Source organism: Rattus norvegicus, chromosome 15, assembly GCF_036323735.1.
Source record: "Rattus norvegicus strain BN/NHsdMcwi chromosome 15, GRCr8, whole genome shotgun sequence".
In the NCBI taxonomy this organism is placed as follows: Eukaryota; Metazoa; Chordata; class Mammalia; order Rodentia; family Muridae; genus Rattus; species Rattus norvegicus.
Genome location: NC_086033.1, coordinates 3,752,903 through 3,778,574, shown reverse-complemented (window position 1 = coordinate 3,778,574; position 25,672 = coordinate 3,752,903). Strand labels below are relative to the sequence as shown.

The following is a 25,672-nucleotide window of genomic DNA, read 5'->3' as shown; positions in this document are numbered from 1 at the left end:
GAACTAGTGTTACTAAAAGGCCAGACCATACCTGTAGACATTCAAGCATTCAGGCGGGGCAGCATCCAAACTGACAGGGCTGCTGCTGTTCCTCTCGCTGCTCTCATAGCCAGATTCCATCCGCTGGATTAGTCGAGGATGCTGTTCTAAAAGATGAGAGCCTGGCCTGGCTGTTCCCCAGAGTTTATGCTGTGAGCTTGGTCCACCATCTTTAATATCGTTAGCAACTGGATTGCTTACTTCATCTTGTGCAAATTCTTTAGCTGCCCCAATCAAAGGACAGGTGTAGAAAATGAGGTAGATTTAGTGTTGGTCTAAATTAAAATCTAGCTAAACCCTTCCCCTAGACATTATTCATTACAGTCACATCTTCAAAAAACATAACATCAGAGTAAAAATGTTCCTTGCCAGCTATACTAAAAACTCAGGATTTTTAAGCACACGAATCAATTGTATTTGAAAGCCCATTTGTTCCCTGATTCTCTGCTCACCTGCATCTTCAGGAAAGGTCTTAAGCTGGGTGTAACCACAATGCTTCCTTTTGTCCTTACTGAAAATGCTGTCAATATTTAGGGATTCTCGTTTAGGTCTCCATGTTGGGCGGTATTTGCTGGAAGAACTGGATCTTGCCTCACTGCTGGTACTCTCCGTTTCCCAGCCCCGAGAGTGTAGAGGTAAGTTCCTTGCTGGTATCTTGTCTGGCTGGTCTCCTGCCCTGCCTACACAGGGAGATGCTGCATTGGTCTGAGAAGCCAAGGAAGGCCTGCTGTGGATCATATTGCTGACTGTCTCTTTGAAATCCTTTAGCCTGCTGGTGCTGCTGGATTTGGAGGCATTCCTAGGAGCCTGCTTCTCTTTCAGTGTTTCTCCTAAAAATCAGAGAGCATAAAAGAAATGAAGACGTTTAAAACAATCACAAATGTCCTCATTCTAGAGAAGTAAGGAAAGCCGCTTGGCAGGAAAGCATCAGTGTAATGGAGGGAAGAGGAGGGCAGTGCTTGCCTTCACTGTGATAGCCTGAGGCCTGTGGGGCATCAGCTTTCCTCCGAATGCGGCCAGAGCCTCTCCTGCGCTCCACCAGGGGCCCTTTCTTCGTTGTGTGTTTCTGATTACATTCACTGTCAGTCAGGTGTCCTGAAAGAACAAGGAAATGGGAGTAAGCTGCTTTCTACCACTAACCCTCCCCTCCTGAGAATTCAGTCTCCCTTTGGGGCTTATAACAGTGCCACAAACTTCTTATATACAAGGATCAGAAATTATAGGATCAGAGCCGTCGGGCCTGAGTGTAAAGCTCCCGGGGAGTTAGTGACGCCTTCCAAATCTATAACATATCCTAACAATCATCAGTCTTAAACCACACACATCATATTTCCCAGGCGACTAGAAATAAAACTGCCGATTTATAACTTATCTTGGGTCCTGTGGTGCTGAGGAGCCAACCCCTTGCAAGAACAAGTGGGCTTACTGAGCTCCATCTCCAGAGCTTGGTAATTTTTAAAGGCAAAAGAAACAACTTTTAAAAATCTCATAAACCCATATTTTTTATTCTTTCTTCCTTTTTTAAAATCTCACGTGGGTGGGTTTTATTTTATTTTACTGAGGCAGAGTTCTGTTAGGGTCTTGTTTTTATTTTATATTGTCCAGGCTCACAGTAATCCTCTTGCCTCGGTCTCTCAAGTACTGAGATTACAGGCATGCATTACAACTACCTCCCAGTCTCTCTCAGAAACTGAAATCAGAATTTGCTTCTACTTCTTTGGCAACAGTTCTTACTATGATGGCTTTGGGACACAGTTCTCAATCCTCTTTAAATGTGCATTTTAAAGCACATTTCCATGTTCATTCATTCTCCTTTCCAACCTATGATTCATCCACTCTGACTTCACTCAAACACTGTAATTCATAATTCTTTATCAGCAATCATTGAAAAACCCCAAGGGAGCTTTGTATTTTGTATAACTTTCCTACCATCCTGCCTACACAGTATGCAAATATATATGCTTAAGTTATATTAAAAAGGTCAGATTGTAAAAAATATAATCAGCCAAGCAGCTGGAACCTCGAAGATGAATTAAGTTTGAAGACCAACCTTACAGAAACTGCCTGGGTTCTCGAAGGCATGAGTTAACAAGTGTCTTTTCACCTTTGGCACACACGGAGCCTGGAGGGCACTCAGGCTGTCAATGATGGAATATGATGGATACTATTCAGCCAACTGCCCCGAGCAATCTGCTATTGCTTTTCTCCATTTTGTTTATTTAAACCCAAAAGAAAGATTTACAGAAAAAAAAATCAACTGCAGCAACTAAATGATACCAAGAGTCTCTCTCTCTGGCCCAAGATTCCAGGAAGATAGCCTTAAAAAAGCAACTGCACCAAACACCATCTACACAGCAGTCTTCGAGAGAAACCCAATGAACTAGCCAAACTTGCAGGTCCATGAACCTGGCATCGTCCATGGGTGAGGCTGAGTCTCAAGGCTATTAAAAGTTACCCTTCACAGAGCAGTGGGGACACCTTTCCCATGCCTTTAATCCCAACATTCAGTAGGCAGAGGGGCAGAAATTTCTGAATTTGAGGCCAGTCTGGTCTACAGAGCTGGTTCCAAGACAGTCAGGACTACAAAGAGAAATCCTGTTTCAAAACAAAACAAAAACCAGGACGGAAGAAATCGCTCAAGGACCGTAAGAAATTATGTCAGCAAAATTCAGAACCTGGGAAATATACAAGTTAAATTACATAGTTTTGAAGTATAAATTGCAAGGGAAAAGTGGAAGAAAAAAACCTCTATTCATTAAAAGTACCTACACGCAGTGGCATGCACCTGTAGTCTACCAATGGAGAAGTTTCAGAACTGCCTAGGCTCCATACCAAGACCCTACCTCAAATTTTTAAAAAATAAACAAATAAATAAAGCCAGGTGTAGTATAGCACGGCTGTAATGCCAGCACACAGGAGGCTGCAGCAAGGGCACCTTGAATATGAGACCCACCTATGCTACAAAACAAAACCTTGTCAAGAAATGCAAGAAACAGGCACCCAACCCAAGAACTGCCGCTACTGCAGTGGTGTTTAAACAGTGGTGCACACAGCAAAGTGCTTTGTTGCCTTTGGGAGGCTGGACAGTGCCCCCCAGAGCGAATCAGGAAGTTCTACAGTTCTGCAGGAAAAAAAAAAAAAAGAAAGAAATTCGAGAAACAAAAATAACTAAGTAAAATTAAGAGGTAACCTAAAACGGCTTACAACCATCTCTAACTCCAGTCCCAGGGGATCTGACACCCTCTTCTAATCGCTAAGAGCACCTGGAACATACGTGGTGCTCACACATCCCTGTAGGCAAAACACTCTACACATAAAATAAAATAACAAATAATTTTTAAAATTTATTTATTTCTGTTTTATGTGCATTGGGTGTTTTGCCTGCATATCTGTCTGTGTGAGGGCGTCGGATACCCTAAAACTGGAGGTATAGGCAATTGTGAGCTGCCATGTGCATGCTGGGATTTGAACCTGGGTCTTTTGGAAGAGCAGCCAATGCTCTTACCCACTGAGCTATTTCCTCAGACCAATAAAATAAACCTTTAAAAAAAGTTATGGGGGGTTGGGGATTTAGCTCAGTGGTAGAGCGCTTGCCTAGCAAGCGCAAGGCCCTGGGTTCGGTCCCCAGCTCCGAAAAAAAAAGAAAAAAAAAGTTATGAAAAAACAGAGAAGACTCATCAAAATGTATCGATCTCTTTTGACTTTGGGAAAAAGACACAAATCAGTAAAGACAGCACTTGCAATAGCAAACTACTCACTGGTGTTTAGCAACTGTAAACAGAATTACTGTCCTTTTGTTCCCATGCGGAAATCAAACACAGAGACTCACACATATTAGGCAAACATTGAATTACATGCCCTGCCTTCTTGACTATTTTTAAATGTTTGTAAATGATGTATATTTTTATAGTAAGTGTAAAAATATCTATGAAAGACGTAATATAATGTCTTGGATTTGCTTCAAAATAGTTGAGGAGTAAAAGACATGAGTAAAGGTACAGATAAGATTACACTGGTCTTGGGGTACAGTTATTGAAATGAGGTGATAAATACACGTGGGCAGGCATTTTGACTACTTAGAAATGCTTGTAATTCTCTCATTAACGAGGAAACTGAAGGAATGGCCAATGGTTAATAGCACTGACTACTCTTCCAGAGGACTTGGAGTCAATTCCTAGTAACCTGGCAGCTCACAACTGTCTGTAACTCCAGCTCCAGGGGACCCAGTGACTTCTTTTGGTCTCTGTGTGTACTAGGCATACACATGGTGCCCATCCATATAAAAATAATTAAAAAAAAAAAACAAAAAACAAAACCCAAAGCATGAAGACTATAAAGCACTGATCTGAAGCCATGAGCTCCACTCATCCTCCAAGTCCTTGGGCAAGCAGACAGTAGTGCATGCCTAATTTGCTATTATGTGCTATTTCTCCTAACTTTTCATTTCAGTGGTCACTCAACACTCTTCCTTCTGTGTCCTGTAATGACTTCTTCCACTGATAAAAACACAGACTAAAAAACAAGTTAAGAATTCTTATGTAGGAAAAGTACAATAATAAGACAGCCATTTGTTCTTTCTTTGCACATCTGTCCTTCAAAAGCCTGCATTGGAATAAGTAGGTGTCCACCACACATAAATACACCTTCTCTTGAAGCCCTTCATTCACAACCATGGCATGAAACATGACCAGGTAGAAGACAAAAGAATGCCAGGACAAAGGTAGACATTGACAATCACACCGTGTGCTCCTGACTGATGCACGGCTATGTGCAATGGAGCACCATTCCTCATTCAGAACTACACTGTTTCTTTGTATCCTACTCAGTTACCCAAATTCTGTACTTGTCTGCCTTGCACAGCATTTACTACTCGCCCCAGTTTCTTTTTCTTAGGAGACTTTCTATGTAGAAATTAAATCAGACCAGCAGGGTTCTATGTGTAAGTCCCTACCTGTGTCCCGACTGCTCTGAGACATGGAATCATTCTCCACATTATAGATGACTGTCCCCTGAGAATCGGAAGAGAAGTGACTGACCACAGACTCATGGTGAGACTGTTTGTAGGGATAGCTCTCCGTTGAGGAATCTGTTCGAGTATCACTTGAGATGGAAGGCTCCCTCCCTGAAGGAAGGAGGAGATACATATGCAAAAGTAAGGAAAGAGGACAGTGACAGCCCTGAGGAAAGGAGATAGACAGTGACAGCCTTGAGGAAAGGAGATAGGTGCAACAAAGACCCGTAAGCAAGGACTTCCTAGAAGGAAGGGTGAGAAGAATTCACCACAGAGCCATTCTTCCCAACACCCGTCTTCCAGGTAATCCAGACACACATACAATTCCTCCCACCCCTGTCCCTACCTTGCTGAAGCCCTCACTTTGCCTGCCACTGTGAAAAACTGTGGGGTTTTTAGAAAACCTATGGGGGAAAGTGGAAGAAATGAAAAAGTTGTGAGATGTAAGCTCTACATAGATGAAAGCCCCAGGCCAACCTGCCACACATGCCAGCTGGTCACTATCTTACAAGCTCTCTCCTACACTGTCACACAGGTTGCTTTAAAAACTTGACATGCACATTTTTAGTATCTTTGAAAAGTTATGGGGCAGTTCTTCACTCTTCGCTGTGAACATGCCCAACTGAAGGCTTTCCCCAGACCCTTAACTAAAATAAACACGACGGACAGACAAACGAGCACTTGGCTGAAGGAAGAAATAAGGCAGGCCTGGGTAAAGAACAAAGCAGGAAGAGCAGCTGGACCTGGTATAAGCACAGAACTCAAGAGGCTGAGGCAGGAGGATCACCATAAAATAGGGGCCAACCTGCTATACAGTGAGTTCCAGGCTGGTCTGTGCTACACAGTGAGGCTCTGTCTCAAAGAACAAACAAATCAAAATAAAACAGCAGGAAGAAACACAGCAGACCAGACAGGAAGGAGATGTAATGGAAGAGGAAAGATTGTGGGGTAAGTACCCTCTCTTTCAAAACTAGACTAAAGGCCAATCCTGTATCTTTATAGAAATCAAACCCAAACCATGAGGGCTATAGTTCAAATGTTATCAGCCTCTGGGATATCCTGGAACATTAGCCATAAGCTCAAAGTTACTTCTACAGGAAGGCGTTCTATAATTCCAGACAGTTGGATTACACTGGAACAAATGATTCATTCATGGAGGACCATCATTTCTGCATCTGGAATTTAAATAAAACTTTTCCCCCTCCAAGAATGAGTACTGTAGTGGTGTAGTGTTTCTCAACAATTCACTTAAGCCAGGGACTGGTGAGATGGCTCAGTGGTTAGGAGCACTTTCTGCTCTTGCAGAGAACTTGGGGTTCAGTTTCCAACACCCACATGTAGAGCATAACCACCCATAACTCCAGTTCCAGAGGATTCAAGGAGCTTTTCTAGATTCTGTAGGCATCAGGCATAAACACAGTGCAACACACACACGGGCAAAACAGTCATACACATAGAATAAAATTTATCTTTTTCAGAATTTCCTTAAGACACTGTAACACTGCTAATAAGAATCAATAACCTGTAAGAATGTTCAAGGCTACTGAGGCATCCCTTATAATTTCAGTTTAGTATCTCAATGCACACAAACATAGCTGCCTTCTCACGTTTACTTTAGGCCAGCTGATTTGAGCAGCACACTCTGAAAGCACAAGAAAACAAGTCTGATGGGAATCAGCTGCGTGCACACGGGCTGGCCTTTCTCTCTTACTGTAACAGACCCTCTTTCTCCTAGCTCTGTGCTAACCTGTGTATGAGACCCAACCATCGGACTGTATGGAGTAGCGGGAGAGCTGAGCTGCTCACCTGAGTCTTCACTGTCGTAGCATGTCTTGGTGTGTGACAGCAACTGAGCGTGGGGAGGCAGGTCCTGGGCAGACACGGGGGTACCCTGGGGATCTGCATAGAGCAGCAGCAAGGGCTGATAGTGCCCTTTAATGCATTTGGTCACCACGTCCTTCCACTTCGGACCAATCTGAGCCACAAACATGGAACGACATGCATGACGATTAACTTCATAGCCACAATTCAAAACGCAATTCCTTTCCCAAAACAATTCCTTTCCCAAAACAATTCCTTTCCCAAAATAATTCCTTTCCCAAAACAATTCCTTTCCCACCTGGTTCTCTTAGAGTCAGGTAGAAAAAGAGAAAACAAAAAAGATCTGAAGTCTAAACTTAGTGACTTTTTATTGAATCTTTTTTAAAAAACAAACAAACAAAAATGGCATTTAAAATAGTATCAGAGCAAAGAACATGAATGTAAATGGTTTTATTTCTGTGAAACATCAATTCAGTTTGCAAATATACATAAAACCTCAGAAAGACAAACATGCTATATGCAGTCTAAGATGCTTTAGTGATCAACTTCTTTTCACAGACATTAGATTTAAGAGCTCAGCTCCAATTTTCATCTCCACAATTTTCTCCTAAATATTAAAACCACCTTAACAAATTAGAAAGGCAAAATAGGAAGTGTCCTGCAGAGGGCCTTGAAGAAATGATACTCGATTTCTGAGTTCAAACCTGGCAGGACTTAAGCTGTCAGGCTGCCCTGACATGAGGATGGACAATTGGACTTCTCATTCTTGGCCGGGTTACGACTCGGCTATCCCAGAGGAAGAGTATATGGCAGCCATGCAAACAACTCACCAAACCCCAGACTCACCCCGTCCACTTAGACAGCTAGTGTGGTAGTTCAACCACAGCAGACACTTAGTCAACTTGAAGTGAGTTGCCATTATTATAATTGAAGCATAATTTATGTTTTCACATATCAATCTTACTTAATATTTTGAAAGAATACTGTTCAGACTTAAAAAAAAACAAAACTAATGCTCAAATAATTTGTTACCACCTAAAAAAGGAGAATATGGGAGTTGACAAAAGCTTTATTAATGGAAGCTTTTACTTTAAATCTATACTTGGATATGGTGAGCAGTCTTCATTGCTGCCGATTTCATGACTAGCAGCTTCCTAACTGACGCAGACACCTAGAACATTTTATCTATATAATAAAACCAGGTTTCTTATTATAAGATCACTGTAACCCCATTGTTTCATATCTACCCAAAACCATGTTAACGTCTAACGAGTCATTACAGAGAAATGAGGCTTAAAAGATAAATTTGTTTGTTTGTTTGTTTGTTTTTTGAGACAGGCTCTCTCTGTGTAGCCCTGATGTGCTGGAACTCACTCTGTAGAACAGGCTGACCTCGAACTCAGAGATCGCTCGCCTCTACCTCTGCCTCCTGAGTGCTGGGATTCAAGGCGTGCACCAGCACTGCCCAGCCAAGAATAATTTTTAGCAGCCTTGAAACAAAGCATCACCTATGAGTGATGCCAGATTTAAAGTCCTCAATTCTGTGTTAATCATATAATCTAATTAGCTGTGTTACATATTCCACTCAAATCAGCCATTTAACAATGATTTCTCAACTATAAAAACAGACCTAGGGCTGGAGAGATGGCTCAGTGGTTAAGAGCACTAACTGTCTTCCAGAGGTCCTGAGTTCAATTCCCAGCAGCCACATGGTGGCTCAACTATTTGTAATGGGATCTGATGCCCTCCTCTGGTGTGTCTGAAGACAGCTACAGTGTACTCATATACATAAAATAAATAAATCTTAAAAAACAAAACAAAACATAGAACTATATTGAATGCCTAGAGAGGAGACTGAAAAATAATAAAAATATATCCTATTCTTATCTATTATAGAATTGAAAATTAATGCACTTATATTTAGCAGATAAAGGCCAGGTGCAATAGCTCTTACCTATAATTTGGGGGGCTAAGAAAGGAGGACTTCTACAAGTTTGAGGACAGCCTGCAGTACATTGTCAGTTACAGACAAGCCTGGACTATAGATCAGGACCTTAATCCAGAAAAAGAACAAACTGGGAGTTGGAGAGATGGCTCAGCATTTAAGTCTGCTTAATGCTCTCACAGAGGACAGGAGTTCAGTTCCAAACACCCATGCCAGGTGGCTCACAAACACCTGCAACTGCAGACACAGGGAGATCTGACACCTCTGGACTCTGTGGGCACTGGCACTCACATGTACCCACGTAAGTGGGCAAGCACAAATGCACAGACACACACAGAGACACAGGTTTACAAACAATAAAATTAGATCTATTTTTAAAAAAAATAAAAACAACCAATGCATTCACAAAGTATGTGTGCCTTACCAACACTGTAAAGCAACCATTCAAAATTATCAAAATAAAAACTTTAGACAAATAAATGTGATTTTATTTTTATTTCCGTCATCAAATACTTCAAGATCCTGACATATTCCTACCTCCTTGACATGAGCATCATCAAAATACATCCATTTTCGGATCTTGGTTTGAAAGAAGAATGTAGAATAATGCTTGCCATAGTAACAGATCATTCCTACTAAGTACAGCTCCGACTGCTTGGCTCGGTCATCTGTCACTCTGAAAAACAGCTATGGCGAGGAGAGAAAGGGGGAAGACCGTCACACAGTCGACCATCCGCCACACTCCTTCAGCAGACTCCACCACCATTCTCTTCCTTCCCCCCATCCTGAACGAGACCATCGTGTCCCCCTTGCTGGAGCTGCCCCCTCTGTAGTCAGCCTGGCCTCACGCACATGGCCATGCTAAAGCCTCTGCTTCCTGAGTGCTCAGACTGCGGCCATCACTTCCTGAGTGCTCAGACTGCGGCCATGCAGCCAGCCTGGATCTTCCGTCTGCTGCGTTACTGAGACGCTGCCTCATGCAGCCCAGACTGGCTGTGAACTCGGGTACAGCTACAGAAGACTGCACTCCTAACCCTCTCCCTCTGTCCTCTAGTGCTGCATTACAGACGGGTACTCCATGCCCAGTGCCCACCAACATTTCCTAATGATGGTCATAATTTGTTTCCCCCTCAAAGCTGGAATATTTTTACTAGTCCAGATTATTCATTAGAAATGAACTAAAACTGTACCTATTGTGGCACATGCCTATAATCCCAACATGGAGAGGCTGAGGCAGGAGGATTGTATGCCTTAAATTGGCCTGTGCTACATGAAGAGTCAGTATTTTCTTTGAGGCCAAAAGAAATCAGAACAATTTCAAAACAAACAAAACCAGCTGTCAAGTTTCAAATTTTTGCAATTTCTAGGCACTCAGATCAGCCTCAAGTGTTAAGGACATACAAAGACTTGAGTTAAGAGATTCTGACCTAAAAAGTCACATAGTTGAGAAAAAAAAATCAAAATAATTAAGTCCAAACCAGGCATGACACACCTGTAGTTCTTTGTCCTTTATACAAAGGCTAGAGGGAAAGCTAGACTACATTTCCCAGTGTTGTCCATCTGGAGTGTATGAGAGTCTGACTGCCAGCCAGAAAGAATCAGAGTATATAAACTACACTCTTAAGATTTTTAGTGAGCCCAACCTATTCCAGATAGATTCCTTGAGGAGACCCAGAATGTGACCCCAGACGATTCATTTATTCGCAAGAGTGGCAAGAACAGATTCTCCTTAGTCACTGAACTATCCTAGACAGAAACCAGCACAAAGGAAACAGGACTTTCTGGTTCTCCTTGAATGGAAGAAAAACACTGGCTGTCCCTATCTTAGGACGTGGAGCTGATAAGAATGGGACCTACTCCCATTTTTCCCCATTCTCCAAAGTAAATACATTGAAAACACTAAAGTACTAAGTCATCGCTATCTATTTCATTACTCCACATCCTAAGGAGGATTTGTCTTCTACTGTCTATTGTAATGCTAAGTGCCGACCCCCAAGACCTGGAGTCTGCACTCAGCCACTGTAACCCCACCCACCAAGGTAATTCTGATTGGTGAATGAAGATGCTGATGGCCAATAGCTAATCAGAAAAGACAGAATGGGATGTACATTTGTGGGCTTGGGGAAGGGGAAGGACTATGAAGAAGTGGAAGAAGGGGAGGAGGAAGAAGGGGAGGAGGAGATGGTGGGGCAGGAGACGAGGATGGAGAAGTCACCATGGGTTAAGGGTTAAAGAAGCATGGTTCTGAGGGCTGCCCAATTGAAGTTAAGAGAAGCCTTGATGGGACATAGAACAGCAATAACAGGGCTATCAATAGGAGAGCAGTAGATTCTAACAGCCTGGAGGGTAGACAGCTCCCAGCTACTGTGCTGTTTAGAGCTGATTATAGTAACTATAAAGACTGTGAGTGTGTCTTTCATCCAGGAATTCAATAACCAAAGTGGGCTAGAAACCCCAGTGGAATTTAAATAACAGACAAGATTCAAACCTGACAAAATGGTACCCTGGGCTAGCTCAGGCTGGACTCTGCCCTGGTAACACTCAGCACTCCTCAGGAACCTTTCTGTTTGCCTGGAGAAAGCCATTGCATTCCTGTCCATCCCTACAGGCCTCCAGTCTCCAGCGAGGGCACCTCGCTCTCTATTAACAGATCAGAGCTCCATGCCAGTTTCCCAACCTGTTCCAGCTATGGGGCCTCCTCCTGCTGTAACACAACCCCTTAGAACAGGCAGGACTCTCCCACTATTTTTGCTATCTTCTCTGCTCCCGTAGCCCTGGCAACTGCCAGTCTGCCTCTGCTTGCCTTTTCTCTCTGTTCCTCTCTGTCCCAGAGGTAGCCAAGGCAGACTCCCCCAGATGCCTGCCTGCCAGCCCCCTCCCCCATCTACAATAAAAACCATACCCCTCACAAGGGAGTGGCTTTGTTGGTCTCTTTACAGAGTCCTCAGATACAATCACCCTCTCAACAGACAGTGCCTCCTCATTTCCTACTCTTGGGCTCAGGCCAGCAACTTGTTCCGAGTTCTGTTCCCAAGTCAAGGAAGCTTGTTCTTTACCCTTCCTACCTCTCATGTCAGAATACACTTGTTCCTTTAACCCTCCTACCTCTCATGTGGGAATACACTTCTCTACACCACCCTGGTACAAAAATGAGCATCCCATAGAAATTGCTTCTTTTTTTTCGTCACCAGTGTCTGAGTTCTGCCCGTCCTGTTCATCAAGGTCAATTGTGCCACTTTTTCTAAAGGGTTCTACCATCCTCACACAAGTGGTGTGTGAGCATGAGGCTCATGATGAGGCTCATGAATCTGCACACAGAAACACAAGTATCTCTGTCCAAAATGCTCTTCAATTTGTCACACAGAACACACCTCTATGGCCAGTGCTTGAACCACACAAAAGTCAAGGCAATTAATACATACATCACCCAACTTAAGGCAGGTGCCCAGACTGTGGATGACATCCTCTGCCAAGTCGGAATGGTCTGAGTCCCAAACCAGCCCAATCGTGATAATCTGTGGTGCATTCATCAACACACGGCGGATCCGAATTCTCTCCCCACAGTTGCTCTGAAATACATACACAGCACTAGTTCAAACATGCCTACCTGCTCTGCGGCAATGCGACAAGCCAGGGTTCCCCTTCTTGTCCTACATTCCATGGAGCTAACTCACCGGACAGTCCCGCAGGTCCCCCATGGTGCTGGCATTCTGAAGCAGCTCACCAAACATACCCGGTGAAGGTTTCTCCCGCTTTTCCAGCATACAAATGGCCTGGTTACTTCAGACGGGAAAGAGAGGAAGGTGATGGTAGTGGATGTTATTCCAAGTTATGTCCAAACGAAAAGATAAAATCATTCATACCAACCCCTAAGTCACTTCCTGCTTTAAGACAGGACCTCATTGTGTAGTTCTCTCTGCTGTCTTGGAATGTACTCTGTAGACCAGGCAGCCCGGCCTCCAACATATAAAGATACATCAGTCCTTGCCTCCAAAGCACTGGGATTAAAGGTGTGGCATATGTGATTTTTTTATCTGCCCTGTCCTGACTAGCCTCGGTGTCCTGCAAACACAGCCCCCAAATCAGCCCTCAGAATCCCCATTTCTCTTTCCACTTTGCTAGCTACAAATTTGGAAGTTTTGTAAACAGCACAAATTCAGCAATAAGGATATCTGCTATTTGGTGGCCTTCTGTTAAAACCCAACCAACTGAAGGAAAGCCTAACAGTGCAATAAAGGATTCTGTAGGAATGGGCTGGGGAAGGTCGAGGAACAGTTAAAGGCAGTGCCTGTTCTTGCACAGGACTCAGGCTCAGTTCCTAGCACCACATGTGGAGCTCATGCTATCTGCAAGCCAGTCCCAGGAGATCCTCCAGCACTCTCCCTGATCACTGCAGGAACCAGGCATGAGCATAGTGTCCAAACATACATGCAGACAGAACATCCATACACATAATATAAAGATACATAAGTCAGGGCTGGAGAGATGGCTCAGTGGTTAAGAGCACTGACTGCTCTTCCTGAGGTCTTGAGTTCAAATCCCAGCAACCACAGGGTGGCTCACAACCATCTGTAATGAGATCCAATATCCTCTTCTGGTGTGTCTGAAGACAGTGACAGTGTGCTCATATACAATAAATGAATAAATAAATCTTTAAAAAAAATTCATAAGGGGGCTGGGGATTTAGCTCAGCGGTAGAGCGCTTGCCTAGCGAGTGCAAGGCCCTGGGTTCGGTCCCCAGCTCCGAAAAAAAAAAAAAAAAAAAAAATTCATAAGTCACAAAGAAAAGAAAAGACGTGCATGGAACTCACCAAAGGGAAGTGGTGGAGATGTAGTGCACCATCTGGATGAAGGGCAGTGGGTCAGAGGTGGCACCGCAGCTCGTGCACACACACTGGGCAGAGAGAGGAAGTGAAATCAAGCAGCCAGTCGTGAATTGTTTTGAAACTCTACACCTCAGATAAAATATGCTTCAAGAAAAAGTCCAAGATACAGGTTTACCTGCTCAAACAACGTCATCGCAAACTTCTGGTGGGAAATGCAGTGTGGAGCAGTACATATATCCTCTTTGGTTTCGTCCGCGATATGGAAGTGAATTCTCATCAGGAGGTTTTCCTGACAGGAAAACACAAAAGCACTTAAGTCCCCAACTGGCAGGGGGGAGCAACCCACCAAGACACAGCGACCTTTCTGGAAAGCAGAATTATCTCTAAGTCCCTTTCATCTTTTTTTAAAGAGCAGATAGAAGAAAGTCAGACACATAGATGAAATTAATATACTCCAGGATCATTCAGACTTTAGCAGTTTTCTATGAACTCGGGTTTATATGGAACTCAATGCAATTTCTCCATACACAGCCATGTAACCACCTCCACAATCAAGGCCCTGAAGAGTGGGGCTGAGAGGTGGCTCAGTGGTAAGAGCACATGATGCTCTTCCAGAGGACCTGCCTGCCGTGTTGGATCCCAGCACCCAGTTCCAGGGAATCTGATGCTCTCTTCTGACTTCTGTGGGCATCAAACATGGATGTGGTGCAGAGACAGTGTGTAGGCAAAACACTCCACATACATAAGTTTTTAAATTAATATTTTTTTAAAAGATACAGGAGAATTTCTTCACCGCAGAGCCCTTCCACCCTACTTCTTTATAGCCTCAATGATCGATCTATCTACACTCCTAACTCCCAGCACCCACCAGCCTGCTCCTCCACCCTTACCATTATGTCATTCAGCAATACTGAAGCATACTATAAAATGGTATCACGTAGCACATAACTTTTTGTTTTGAACAGGGTCTCCTGTATCCTAGGCTAACTCTGAATTCACTATGTAGCCTGGGATAACCCTGCATTTCTGATACTCGCGTTTCCGTTTCATGAGTGCTAGAATTACAGCTGTGTGTCACTATGTCCAATTAGTAGACTCAAGGATACAAGCACATTAAGCAAGTACTCTTACCATCTGAGCTACATCCTCAATCCCAGCATATGAACTTTTGATATTATATTTTCATTCAACATTAATCCTCTACAACCCCCTTTTTGATTTCTAAGACGCGACGCCAGTCCTACAAGGACTCTACTGCAAGACCCAATCTTAAAAAGAAATAAACAGAAAAATAAACTCCCTATAAAAACCAGTCAATGGGGCTGGAGAGATGGCTCAGCGGTTAAGAGCACCCAACTGCTCTTCCAGAGGTCATGAGTTCAATTCCCAGCAACCACATGGTGGCTCACAACCATCTGTAAGGAGATCTGATGCCCTCTTCTGGTGTATCTGAAGACAGCTACAGTGTACTTATATATAATAAATAAATAAATCTTTAAAAAAAAAAAAAACCAGTCAATGACCCAACTCTTCTGTACTCTATTCTATTTAACCGACTTCAAAAGGTTATCTGTGGCATTCTGTGCATCGGCACATGCATTTATTTAGCACTTGGAAGGTGGGAGAACAAGGATTAAAGTCACTAGAGCAATGTGTTTACACTGAGCACGATAGTTTCCGCTTAATGTCATTTGAAACAGAGAAGTTCTCCAGAGCAGCGTCACTGGGACAGTATGGTCCTATACTGGATTATTGAATCCAAGGCAGAAAGTGCCCTGAACCTGCAGGGAAGAAAGTCACAACGCCACAGACAACCCACGTTGGAGCAGTAGACTCTCAAATGCCGAGATGGTTGACAAAGCCCCCGTTCCTCTGCAGAGACCAAGGCACGCACGGTAAATAGTCAGTCCTTGATGGAGATGAACTCCTACTCCATGTCAGAGAGGACAAGAAGGGACACTTACAAAGCATTCTGCAGCGTCATCCATAATCCCCAGCTGGAAACGCTGTTCATCCTGGAAAGTCTTCGCCAGAGCACTACGGAGAGTGTCAGAAGGAAGCACTTTTTCACTACTGCACTGGAACTGCTTAAAGATGCCCTGCAGGGGAGAGGAGCAACAAGAGGGAAAGCACAAATGAGTTATCGAGCTTCTGAACATCCCAGTCACTACTGCACTGGAACTGCTTAAAGATGCCCTGCAGGGGGAGGAGCAACAAGGGAAAGCACAAATGAGTTATCGAGCTTCTGAACATCCCAGTCACTACTGCACTGGAACTGCTTAAAGATGCCCTGCAGGGAGAGGAGCAACAAGAGGGAAAGCACAAATGAGTTATTGAGCTTCTGAACATCCCAGTCACTACTGCACTGGAACTGCTTAAAGATGCCCTGCAGGGAGAGGAGCAACAAGAGGGAAAGCACAAATGAGTTATCGAGCTTCTGAACATCCCAGTCACTACTGCACTGGAACTGCTTAAAGATGCCCTGCAGGGGGAGGAGCAACAAGGGAAAGCACAAATGAGTTATCGAGCTTCTGAACATCCCAGTCACTACTGCACTGGAACTGGTTAAAGATGCCCTGCAGGGGAGAGGAGCAACAAGGGAAAGCACAAATGAGTTATCGAGCTTCTGAACATCCCAGTCACTACTGCACTGGAACTGCTTAAAGATGCCCTGCAGGGGGAGGAGCAACAAGGGAAAGCACAAATGAGTTATCGAGCTTCTGAACATCCCAGTCACTACTGCACTGGAACTGGTTAAAGATGCCCTGCAGGGGAGAGGAGCAACAAGGGAAAGCACAAATGAGTTATCGAGCTTCTGAACATCCCAGTCACTACTGCACTGGAACTGGTTAAAGATGCCCTGCAGGGGGAGGAGCAACAAGAGGGAAAGCACAAATGAGTTATCGAGCTTCTGAACATCCCAGTCACTACTGCACTGGAACTGCTTAAAGATGCCCTGCAGGGAGAGGAGCAACAAGGGAAAGCACAAATGAGTTATCGAGCTTCTGAACATCCCAGTCACTACTGCACTGGAACTGCTTAAAGATGCCCTGCAGGGAGAGGAGCAACAAGAGGGAAAGCACAAATGAGTTATTGAGCTTCTGAACATCCCAGTCACTACTGCACTGGAACTGCTTAAAGATGCCCTGCAGGGAGAGGAGCAACAAGAGGAAGCACAAATGAGTTATTGAGCTTCGGAACATCCCAGTCACTACTGCACTGGAACTGCTTAAAGATGCCCTGCAGGGAGAGGAGCAACAAGAGAAAGCACAAATGAGTTATTGAGCTTCTGAACATCCCAGTCACTACTGCACTGGAACTGCTTAAAGATGCCCTGCAGGGAGAGGAGCAACAAGAGAAAGCACAAATGAGTTATTGAGCTTCGGAACATCCCAGTCACTACTGCACTGGAACTGCTTAAAGATGCCCTGCAGGGAGAGGAGCAACAAGGGAAAGCACAAATGAGTTATTGAGCTTCGGAACATCCCAGTCTACCTTCCTTATGCTGAGAGTCATGGAGACAGGATGTAGGCAGCTAGTAATTCAGGAAGTAATGGCTAGAAATCGGGATGAGGCGAGCACCTCTGCTGTAGAGCTTGCATCTGATGTCACGCTATCAAGAGCACACTAAGAGAGCCAGCCCACTGTCACACAGTGACGTAATGTCATGTGGTTACAACACTTCCTACAAGGCAGAAAAGCAGATGCTTCTAGAAGAATGCTACACGCAAATGAATTGACAATTGTTCTTTGGGAAGCATCCTCTTATGAAACTTAACCCTGTATTTTTGAGATAATAGAAGATTCCCAAACTTATAAAGAATATAGCAAGTCAGGTATTGTGTCCATAATCCCAGCACCTACGAGGCCGAGGCAGAAGGATCAAGACTCTGAAACCAATTGGGTGTGGGGGGTGGGCACGCCTCTACTCACCACACACACTCCTTCAGTTACACAACAAGAAGAAAAAACAAAGCGGGAGCAAGGTGGAGGAGGAAGAAGAAACAGCAATGGAAAGCTGTGTGACACACACACACACACACACACACACACAGAGAGAGAGAGAGAGAGAGAGAGAGAGAGAGAGAGAGAGAGAGAGAGAATTGCACTCCATTAGGTTTACTTCCAGTTACTTCCTTGTGGTTCATAGGTCAAAAACCCTTGAAATTTATGATTGACCTCCTGGTCTCAGAACTCACCTCCTGTCAATCATACTTCTACACTCAGGTATCTTCAAACTTCACATTGCTCACCTCCTCATCTGCCGTGCACTGTCCTCTTCACTGGGTGGCTGTTAACTATCTCTTCATAAGATTTAATTTTTATTGTTTTTTATCATGCTCGAGCATGGGTATGTCGATGGATATGTACAGTGGAGGCCAAAGGTTTTAGAGGATTGATGCTGGAGTTACAGGCAATTGTAAGACACCTGGAATAGGTTAAAGGAGCTAACTGAACTCAGGTCCCCTAGAAGAACCACTGAGCCATCTTTTCAACCCAATGGCAACGATTTGATTGAACCATGTCTCCAAGGAAATACATGGTATGTTGAAAATAGTAATCAAATGATTTTTTCAAATGAAATAAAATTTTAAAAAATTAAAAATAAAAAGTTGATTAGCTTGCCTACCATGCACGAAGTCCATGGTTAGATCCTCAGCACTGCAGAGAGCAGGCATAGTCGGCAACGCATACCTATAGCCCCACTCTAGACAGGCAGGCGGGAGGGTCAGAAACTCAAGGGAGTCCTTGACTAAGAGCAAGTTTAAGGTCAGAATAGGCCACTTAAGACTGCCTCAAAAAAAAAAAAAAAAAAAAAAAAAAAAAGGTAATAGAATCAAATGTCATCCTTCTGTTGAAAATCCTCCAAAGATTTCCCGTCAAACAGGCAGTAAATGCCAAAGTGAAAATGCTGTATGTTACTTGGCCAACTCTGCTAATTCTGACTCATCACTCCAGCCATATGGGCCTCCAACTATGTCCCACAACTACTATGCATGTTTACACCAGGAACTCTGTACTTGTACTCCTTACTTGAGTTACTTTTTCTCTCGTTGTGCAACTTGATCACTTGGATCCTACAAAACTTATCTAAGTTCCACTTCTCAGCATATCAACTCTAGATCAACCACTTAAATTGCCAGCTCTATACCAGGCGTGCACACCCGTAATCCCAGCACCCTGGAAGCAGAGGCAGGCAGATCCCTGAGTCTGAGGCCAGCCTGGTCTAAAGAGTGAGTCCCACGGGGCTGGAGAGGTGGCTCAGCGGTTTCGGTTTAAGTGTACAGCTGCTCTTCCAGAGGACTTGGGTTCAATTCCCAGCACCCACTTGGCAGCACATAACTCTCTGCAGCTCCAATTTCAGGGCGTCTGGGGCCTTCACACACAGGCAAACTACCAATGCACAGAAAACAAAAATAAATAAATCTTTAAAAAAGAGGGGGAAGAAGAGGAAGAAGGAGAAGAGAGTGAGTGAGTGAGCTCCAGGGCAGCCAGAGGCTACACAAAGAAATCCCAACTTGAAGAACAAAAAGACAGACTAAACAGAAGCTCTCCTCTCCTCTCCTACCTCTTCACATTGCCTATGTTTTACTCTAGCACTTAATATTAACACATTGCTTACTTTGGCTATTGTCCACCTCTAGTTCCTAGAATATACAAATGAGAAAAAATAAGCTTTGCTCTTTTATTGCTTGATATATTCTCATGGCCTAAAATAACACTATTATATAAAAGGCAACAGAAATACAAGTTTTAAGTAACTGAATCAATCAATCATGTGATATGGGTAGACCTCATGAAAGAATATTAAAGGAACTTTCTTCTTTCTCCTTTAAAAAAAAAAAAAATACAGAAAATTAGACTGGAGAGATGGCTCAGCAGTTAAGAGCACTGGCTGCTTATCCGGAGCACGGAGGTTCAATTTCCAGCATCCACATGGCAGCTCATACCTGTCTGTGACTCTAGTTCAAGAGTTCTGACAACACACACACACAGACACACAGACACACACACACACACACACACACACACACATAGACACACACAGACACACAGACACACAGACACACACACAGACACATAGACACACACAGACACACAGACACACACACACACAGACACACACACACACAGACACACACACACAGACACACACACACACAGACACACACACACACACACACACACACACACACACGCAGGCAAAATACCAATAAACATAAATGAAAAATAAATTATGAAGAAAATACTGAAATCACACAGAAAAGCTGAGAACCTTGAGGTAATATTAACTGTTAAAGGAAAACGGAACTAAGTTTGGCCCTGCTATTTTGAAAGTAAAATTGTCTCCCTCATCTCATCCTCTCACTGACATCTTCTCTGTCATCCATGTTAAATATTCTAATGCCACTAAAGTATGAATTACCATGTAACTTAGTATGTACCTACAAATGACTCCATATGTTGTGAAAGAGGCAGGGCCAACAATACATACTTGGTATTAATTAATAAATTCTGAGGGAAACCTTCTATAATTACTCCAGGTTGTTTAGGAGCGATTTAGGATCTACTGACATCTCTATTAAACAGTTAGGTGAAGGCACAGTAAGCTGCTCGAATTGATGGCTCAAGAATAAGCAAGGCCACAAGAAAGCACTTACACTGGACCAAGAGAAGGCATGGTCTACAGCTTAACAATGGGATACCTGTTCTATACACTGAAAATGTGTAGGAATGAAGGGAAACAAGGGAAAGGAGAAACGGGAAAGCAATGACAACTACTACAAACCACATGGTGGACTGGGCCTGACAGCTGGCGATTTCTGGAAAAAAACAAAAAAACAAAAAACACCCCAGTTTGGCAAGACTTGTGATCACCAACTGGCTCATCTCAGCTGTTACTGTGCTGACAAACACTCCACCTCCAGACTAAAGGGCCCGTGAGGGAGGTTAGAGCCTTTGTTTGGGGTCTAAATTGGTCTGCATGCCTGCTTGTGTGCAGGTACACGCATGTGGAGGTCAGAGGTCTGACATCATCCTCAACTGCTCTCCATCCTTTATTTTTTTTAAAGATATATTTATTATATATGAGTACACTGTAGCTGTCTTCAGACACACCAGAAGAGGCATCAGATCTCTTTACAGATGGTTGTGAGCCACCATGTGGTTGCTGGGAATTGAACTCAGGACCTCCGGAAGAGCAGTCAGTGCTCTTAACCGCTGAGCCATCTCTCCAGCCCAACTGTTCTCCATCTTAGTTTTTATTGAGACAGGACCTCTCACTGAACCTGGATCTCACAGACTCACTAGACTGTCTGGCCAGCAAACCTCCAGGGATCCTCCTGTGTCAGCCTCCTCTGCACTGGGATTATAAGCATTTACTATCATGACTGGCTTTTTATGAGGGTGTTGGGGATCCAAACTCAGGTCCTCCTACTTAAGCAGCAAGCAATTTACCAACTGAGCCATCACCCAAGCTTCTAAAACTAACTCTAAAATAACTAGGAGATGATTTCTAGGACAACTCCATACAAGTTAGACAGCTGCGAATTTCAACCCCTTTAGTCTTGGTTGAGTTTCCTTGGAAACTGAGCCCTACTACTCGTAAAGCATTCCTACTGAACTTACACTCCCTCCATGCATGGCACAAACTGCACAGCAACCTCAGGACGGTGCAGTCATCTGGGCCCTGATTTGAAGACTGGTACACACAATCCTAGTACTCTAGAAGCTGGTAGAAGAGGACTGCCATTAATTTGAGGCCAGCCTGGGCCACAAAGTGAAGATCCTGTCTCAAAAAAGACATAAATAAATTTAAAAAGAAAAGGAAAAAAAGAAAGAAAGAAAAGCAGACTTTCTGTGACTTCAATTAATTGGGTTTGGGCAATGCCCCCCCCCCAAAAAAAAGGCCTGAGGTCAGAGCTCTGTCTGCATCCAGTAGACAGACAACAACAGGTCTGGCTCATGTATCCAGTAGCATCAATGTCTCCATGCTGTATTCTTTTCTCTTCCCTTAATTAATTATAGGCAGCCTCCCCCATCCACTTTGACTGAATCCTCTTTTTCTCTTACTTTAATTAACATCAGTCTTGCTCTGCTCTCGCTAGAAGAACTGCATTAGGATGAGCAGCCTAAGCCCTCCTAGTCTGCATCTGTGCTGCTAGAGCTCTGCGAGAGGCTGAAGCACAAAGCCCCTCTGTTGGGGCCGCACACTAACCCTTGTGTGTCCCTCTCACATGAGCACAGGGGCTGGAACGGGCTCCTCCTGTTCTCTTTTTCACCCTCCTCCCACCTTTCCCAGAGGGAGATCCTGTTCACACCAAAGAACGCCAAGAACATTTAGTTCAGCAGTAAGAACAGGTGGCAGTACCAATAAGGAACAAAACCTGGTATTATTCCAATTGCTGAATTCTACAGTAGGGAGAGAGAACGGACAGAAAGAACTCAAACCTAGGAACCATCTTTCCTTGTGGGTCCCTAACAATTCCATTTTGATAAGTAAAAAAAAAAAAAAAAAGAACACCTTTCAGATTTCTGTGTACACTTCCTCACATGAGGAAACTAAAGGTCCTTATTATTCATGAAGTAGTAAATTACTGCTAACTATTTTCCTGGATGCAGTACAAAAGCAACAAGACTTGAATGACTAGAAGCAGGTGCTTCCCCACCCTTCTCTCTTGGATCAAGCAGCAGACAATTCTGTCCATGCGAGCACATCATTATTGGGATTAGCAAAAGCCATGTAAATAATTCAGATGCGCCCTGAAGACAGAGCACCTTTGTGTTCTGGCATCTGCAAATGCAGCTGTTCCCTAAGACTCCTTTTCCCCCCTAAAACACATACACTTGCCTTTAAGCAGAGAACAGCTTTTTATTTCTCTCTCAGAATATCCTAGCTTTATATCTAAAATAATTCATAAGGATTAGAGACAGTGAGGTTCAGGAACAAAATGTTCTCACTGATCCAATAATTTAAATGACCAAGATAGTAGAATGTCTTGCAGAGAGCAGGCCCACTGCCACCTCTCACAGGCCAGCAGTGCCTTCTGCAAAGGCCTCACCATGTCCTCTGTGACCCCTGCAATCTATCTGCTCAGCTCTTCAGGAGTCCCATCTGTTCCGGGCTTCCCACCTTGTTTGGTATTCTGGCTCTCCTGATCATTCTTTCCCTCCACCTCCTGGAAATCAAAGAACCTAAATGGAGACAATCCACTCTGTAAATTTAAGCCTTTGAGGTAAAAGGGAGTTAGTCCTTGAGACCTGCCAAAGGCTGGAAAAAAAACCAAAAACTTTAATTGGTTTTGTGTGGTGAAAGAATGCTGAAAGTTCTTCAAGACAGGGCAAGGCCGAGTGCACAGAAACCATGTGCCACCATTCATGCCAACAAAAGATTGTTCACATTATGTTACAGGAAATCTTACCTCCATCAAGAGCAGACAATAGGATGACCAGCTTCTATACGTCCATAATCCTACTCAACTGTTAGCAGTTCGTGGCTGATTTAATCCCCTTTGTGTTGACTGTATTATGTATCCTACTCCCCAATCAGCTGATGCATAAGCCAGACATTTTGGAATATGCCTATGCATATTCCAGAAGATAACTCAAAAAATAAGAACTCAGGCTGGAGAGATGGCTCAGCGGTTAAGAGCACTGACTGTTCTTCCAGAGGTCCTGAGTTCAATTCCCAGCACCTACATACATGGTGGCTCACAACCATCTGTAATGGGATATCATAAAATATATAAGTAAATCTTTAAAAAAAAAAAAAAGGGGGTTGGGGATTTAGCTCAGTGGTAGAGCACTTGCCTAGCAAGCGCAAGGCCCTGGGTTCGGTCCCCACCTCCAAAAAAAAAGTATAAAAAAAAAAAAAGAACTCTTTGTTCAAAGATTGTCTATACCAACAGGTAATAATAATGCCTTAATATAATCAGATAACCATCCAGTTTAGGTCTTTTTGCTACGTAACCCAAGATAGCTTCCAACTCATTACATGAGCAAACTGGTCTCAAACGCACAGCTATGTTCCTTCCTGAGCCTCTGAATGCAGGAGTCATGAGCATGTACCATCAGGCCTAAGCATAAACATATTTGATCCAACCTTAGAGGACACAACAAACAACGGCCTATTTTCTCCCTTGGGATTCTCTCCCCCTGATGACTAACAAGTGCTACCTTCCAGACTTCTTCATTACAAACAAAAGCATCCACATATCCTAGGTTATTCCTTTAAACTGTTATCAATATCATATGTACCGGTAAATGTAAGCCTTTATTTATACTGAGCTGATACCTTGATTTTTTGGTCTTAGAATCATAAGGATAAAGATCAATAAAGTTACTTGTCACATTTACTCCCGCTGCTAGGCACTAAAAGAATTTGCCATACGTTCAAAGACAGAGGTAGAGAAAGACAAAACTTCAGAACAATGAATACAAAGATGGGCCAGAACACAGTACTGCTTTTAGTGAAAAATCATAAAACTGAATTGATATTTTATAAAAGACAATGTGCAATTTACTAACTTGGCCATAACAAAAGATGAGGGTCGTCACAAATTACTGACATTATTAGAATCAATAAAATATCCACTTACTGCACTAGGAGAATGAATGGATCCTTGTGCATTCTAAGTCTGTATTAAGTTTTAGACTGCCATAAACTCTGGAAAGGAAAGAGCTCATCATGACTTCTATATTTTTTTCTTGTAGTTAAACCCTTCTATTTGACTAGCATGTGCAATCTGAACTCCAAATTCTAAAAAGGATGAAAGCTACCCCATAGCCAGGAGGACTTAAGAACCATGATGACTACTCAAAGAACAACACGATTATGCTCACATTCAGAGGTAATCAAAATAAGGAGGTTAAATACAAGCACATACCAACTGGATAGACATAAAGACTTCCGTATGTGTACTCTTACTTACTAGATAAGATTTCTAGCGAGCATACTAGAAATCAAATTTCCCCTTTAAATAGTATAGGATAATAAACTTACTCTCTGATATCATGTGAAGGACAATGAAAACCTCGAATTGCTACAGAAAAGACTAACTAGGAGTGAAGATCAGTTATTCCACGTGCTAGTCTGCCTACTCAAAGGAGGGAGCCCACCATCCCACTTGAAAGATACTAAGGACTGTGTTCCCCGGAATTCTCAAATTTGCCCCAGCTAAACAGCCTGTCTGCTCTCTAAATACAGAGTTTTCAGGGCACCTTAAAATACAAACCTGCGGGGGCTGGAGAGACGGCTCAGCGGTTAAGCACTGACTGCTCTTCCAGAGGTCCTGAGTTCAATTCCCAGCACCCACATGGTGGTTCACAACCGTCTGTAATGGGATCCTATTCCCTCCTCTAGTGTGTCTGAGACAGCGACAGTGTACTCATATAAATAAAATAAATAAATCTTAAAAAAATAAATAGAAACCTGTTTCCTCCTACCACCCCACCCCCACCGAACACCCCCATCCCTGCCAGCTCTCAGGTTATACTGCAGGATTCTGTGGTTTGTTTGTTTTTTTTGTTTTTTTTGTTTTTTGTTTTTTTTTTATTTTATTTTTTTCGGAGCTGGGGATCGAACCCAGGGCCTTGCGCTTACTAGGCAAGTGCTCTACCGCTGAGCTAAATCCCCAACCCCGGATTCTGTGTTTTTTAAGTCACTGATTGAAAAAAATTAAATTTGGGGTTGGGGATTTAGCTCAGTGGTAGAGCGCTTGCCTAGGAAGCGCAAGGCCCTGGATTCGGTCCCCAGCTCCGTAAAAAAGAACCAAAAAAAAAAAAAAGAAAAAAGAAAAAAATTAAATTTAGTCAATCAAAAGCAACATTCTTCTTTTCCTATGACAAAAAGTACTCTGTTCTATATGCTGGCACTCTAAAATCTCTAGTACAATCCCTGGAAGAAGAACAAAATCTTTGTAGTGTATTAAGTACAGAGGACGGATTTCCTCTCCAGAACACAGACAAATGGATACGCCAACACCAAAGTAAAGTGACCCCTGTGGGAGGGAGTACAAGAGCAACGCAACG

The 25,672-nt window shown here is 43.3% G+C and overlaps 1 protein-coding gene and 2 non-coding genes across 31 annotated transcripts in view; 1 reads left to right on the top strand and 2 right to left on the bottom strand.

Moving 5' to 3' along the window:
- Positions 1-25,672, bottom strand: part of Usp54 (ubiquitin specific peptidase 54) — a 100,923-nt gene that overhangs the window by 28,361 nt on the left and 46,890 nt on the right. For 20 of the 29 annotated variants that reach the window (XM_063274518.1, XM_063274515.1, XM_063274516.1 and 17 more), the window contains 11 exons: positions 15,607-15,741; positions 13,818-13,931; positions 13,628-13,710; positions 12,491-12,596; positions 12,239-12,385; positions 9,354-9,503; positions 6,857-7,025; positions 4,991-5,161; positions 1,003-1,134; positions 492-869; positions 32-263 (listed from right to left, as the gene is read on the bottom strand). In XM_063274518.1, the coding sequence (XP_063130588.1) occupies positions 32-263; positions 492-869; positions 1,003-1,134; positions 4,991-5,161; positions 6,857-7,025; positions 9,354-9,503; positions 12,239-12,385; positions 12,491-12,596; positions 13,628-13,710; positions 13,818-13,931; positions 15,607-15,741 (1,817 nt within the window). The remainder of the gene's footprint in view (positions 1-31; positions 264-491; positions 870-1,002; positions 1,135-4,990; positions 5,162-6,856; positions 7,026-9,353; positions 9,504-12,238; positions 12,386-12,490; positions 12,597-13,627; positions 13,711-13,817; positions 13,932-15,606; positions 15,742-25,672) is intronic. The other 9 variants (XM_063274535.1, XM_063274534.1, XM_063274536.1 and 6 more) reach the window with 2 other exon arrangements.
- Positions 3,033-3,160, top strand: LOC120097214 (small nucleolar RNA SNORA68). The gene has a single exon (XR_005494447.1). It is a non-coding gene; the product is annotated as a small nucleolar RNA SNORA68 (small nucleolar RNA).
- Positions 25,206-25,286, bottom strand: Trnat-agu29 (transfer RNA threonine (anticodon AGU) 29). Its single transcript has one exon. It is a non-coding gene; the product is annotated as a tRNA-Thr (tRNA).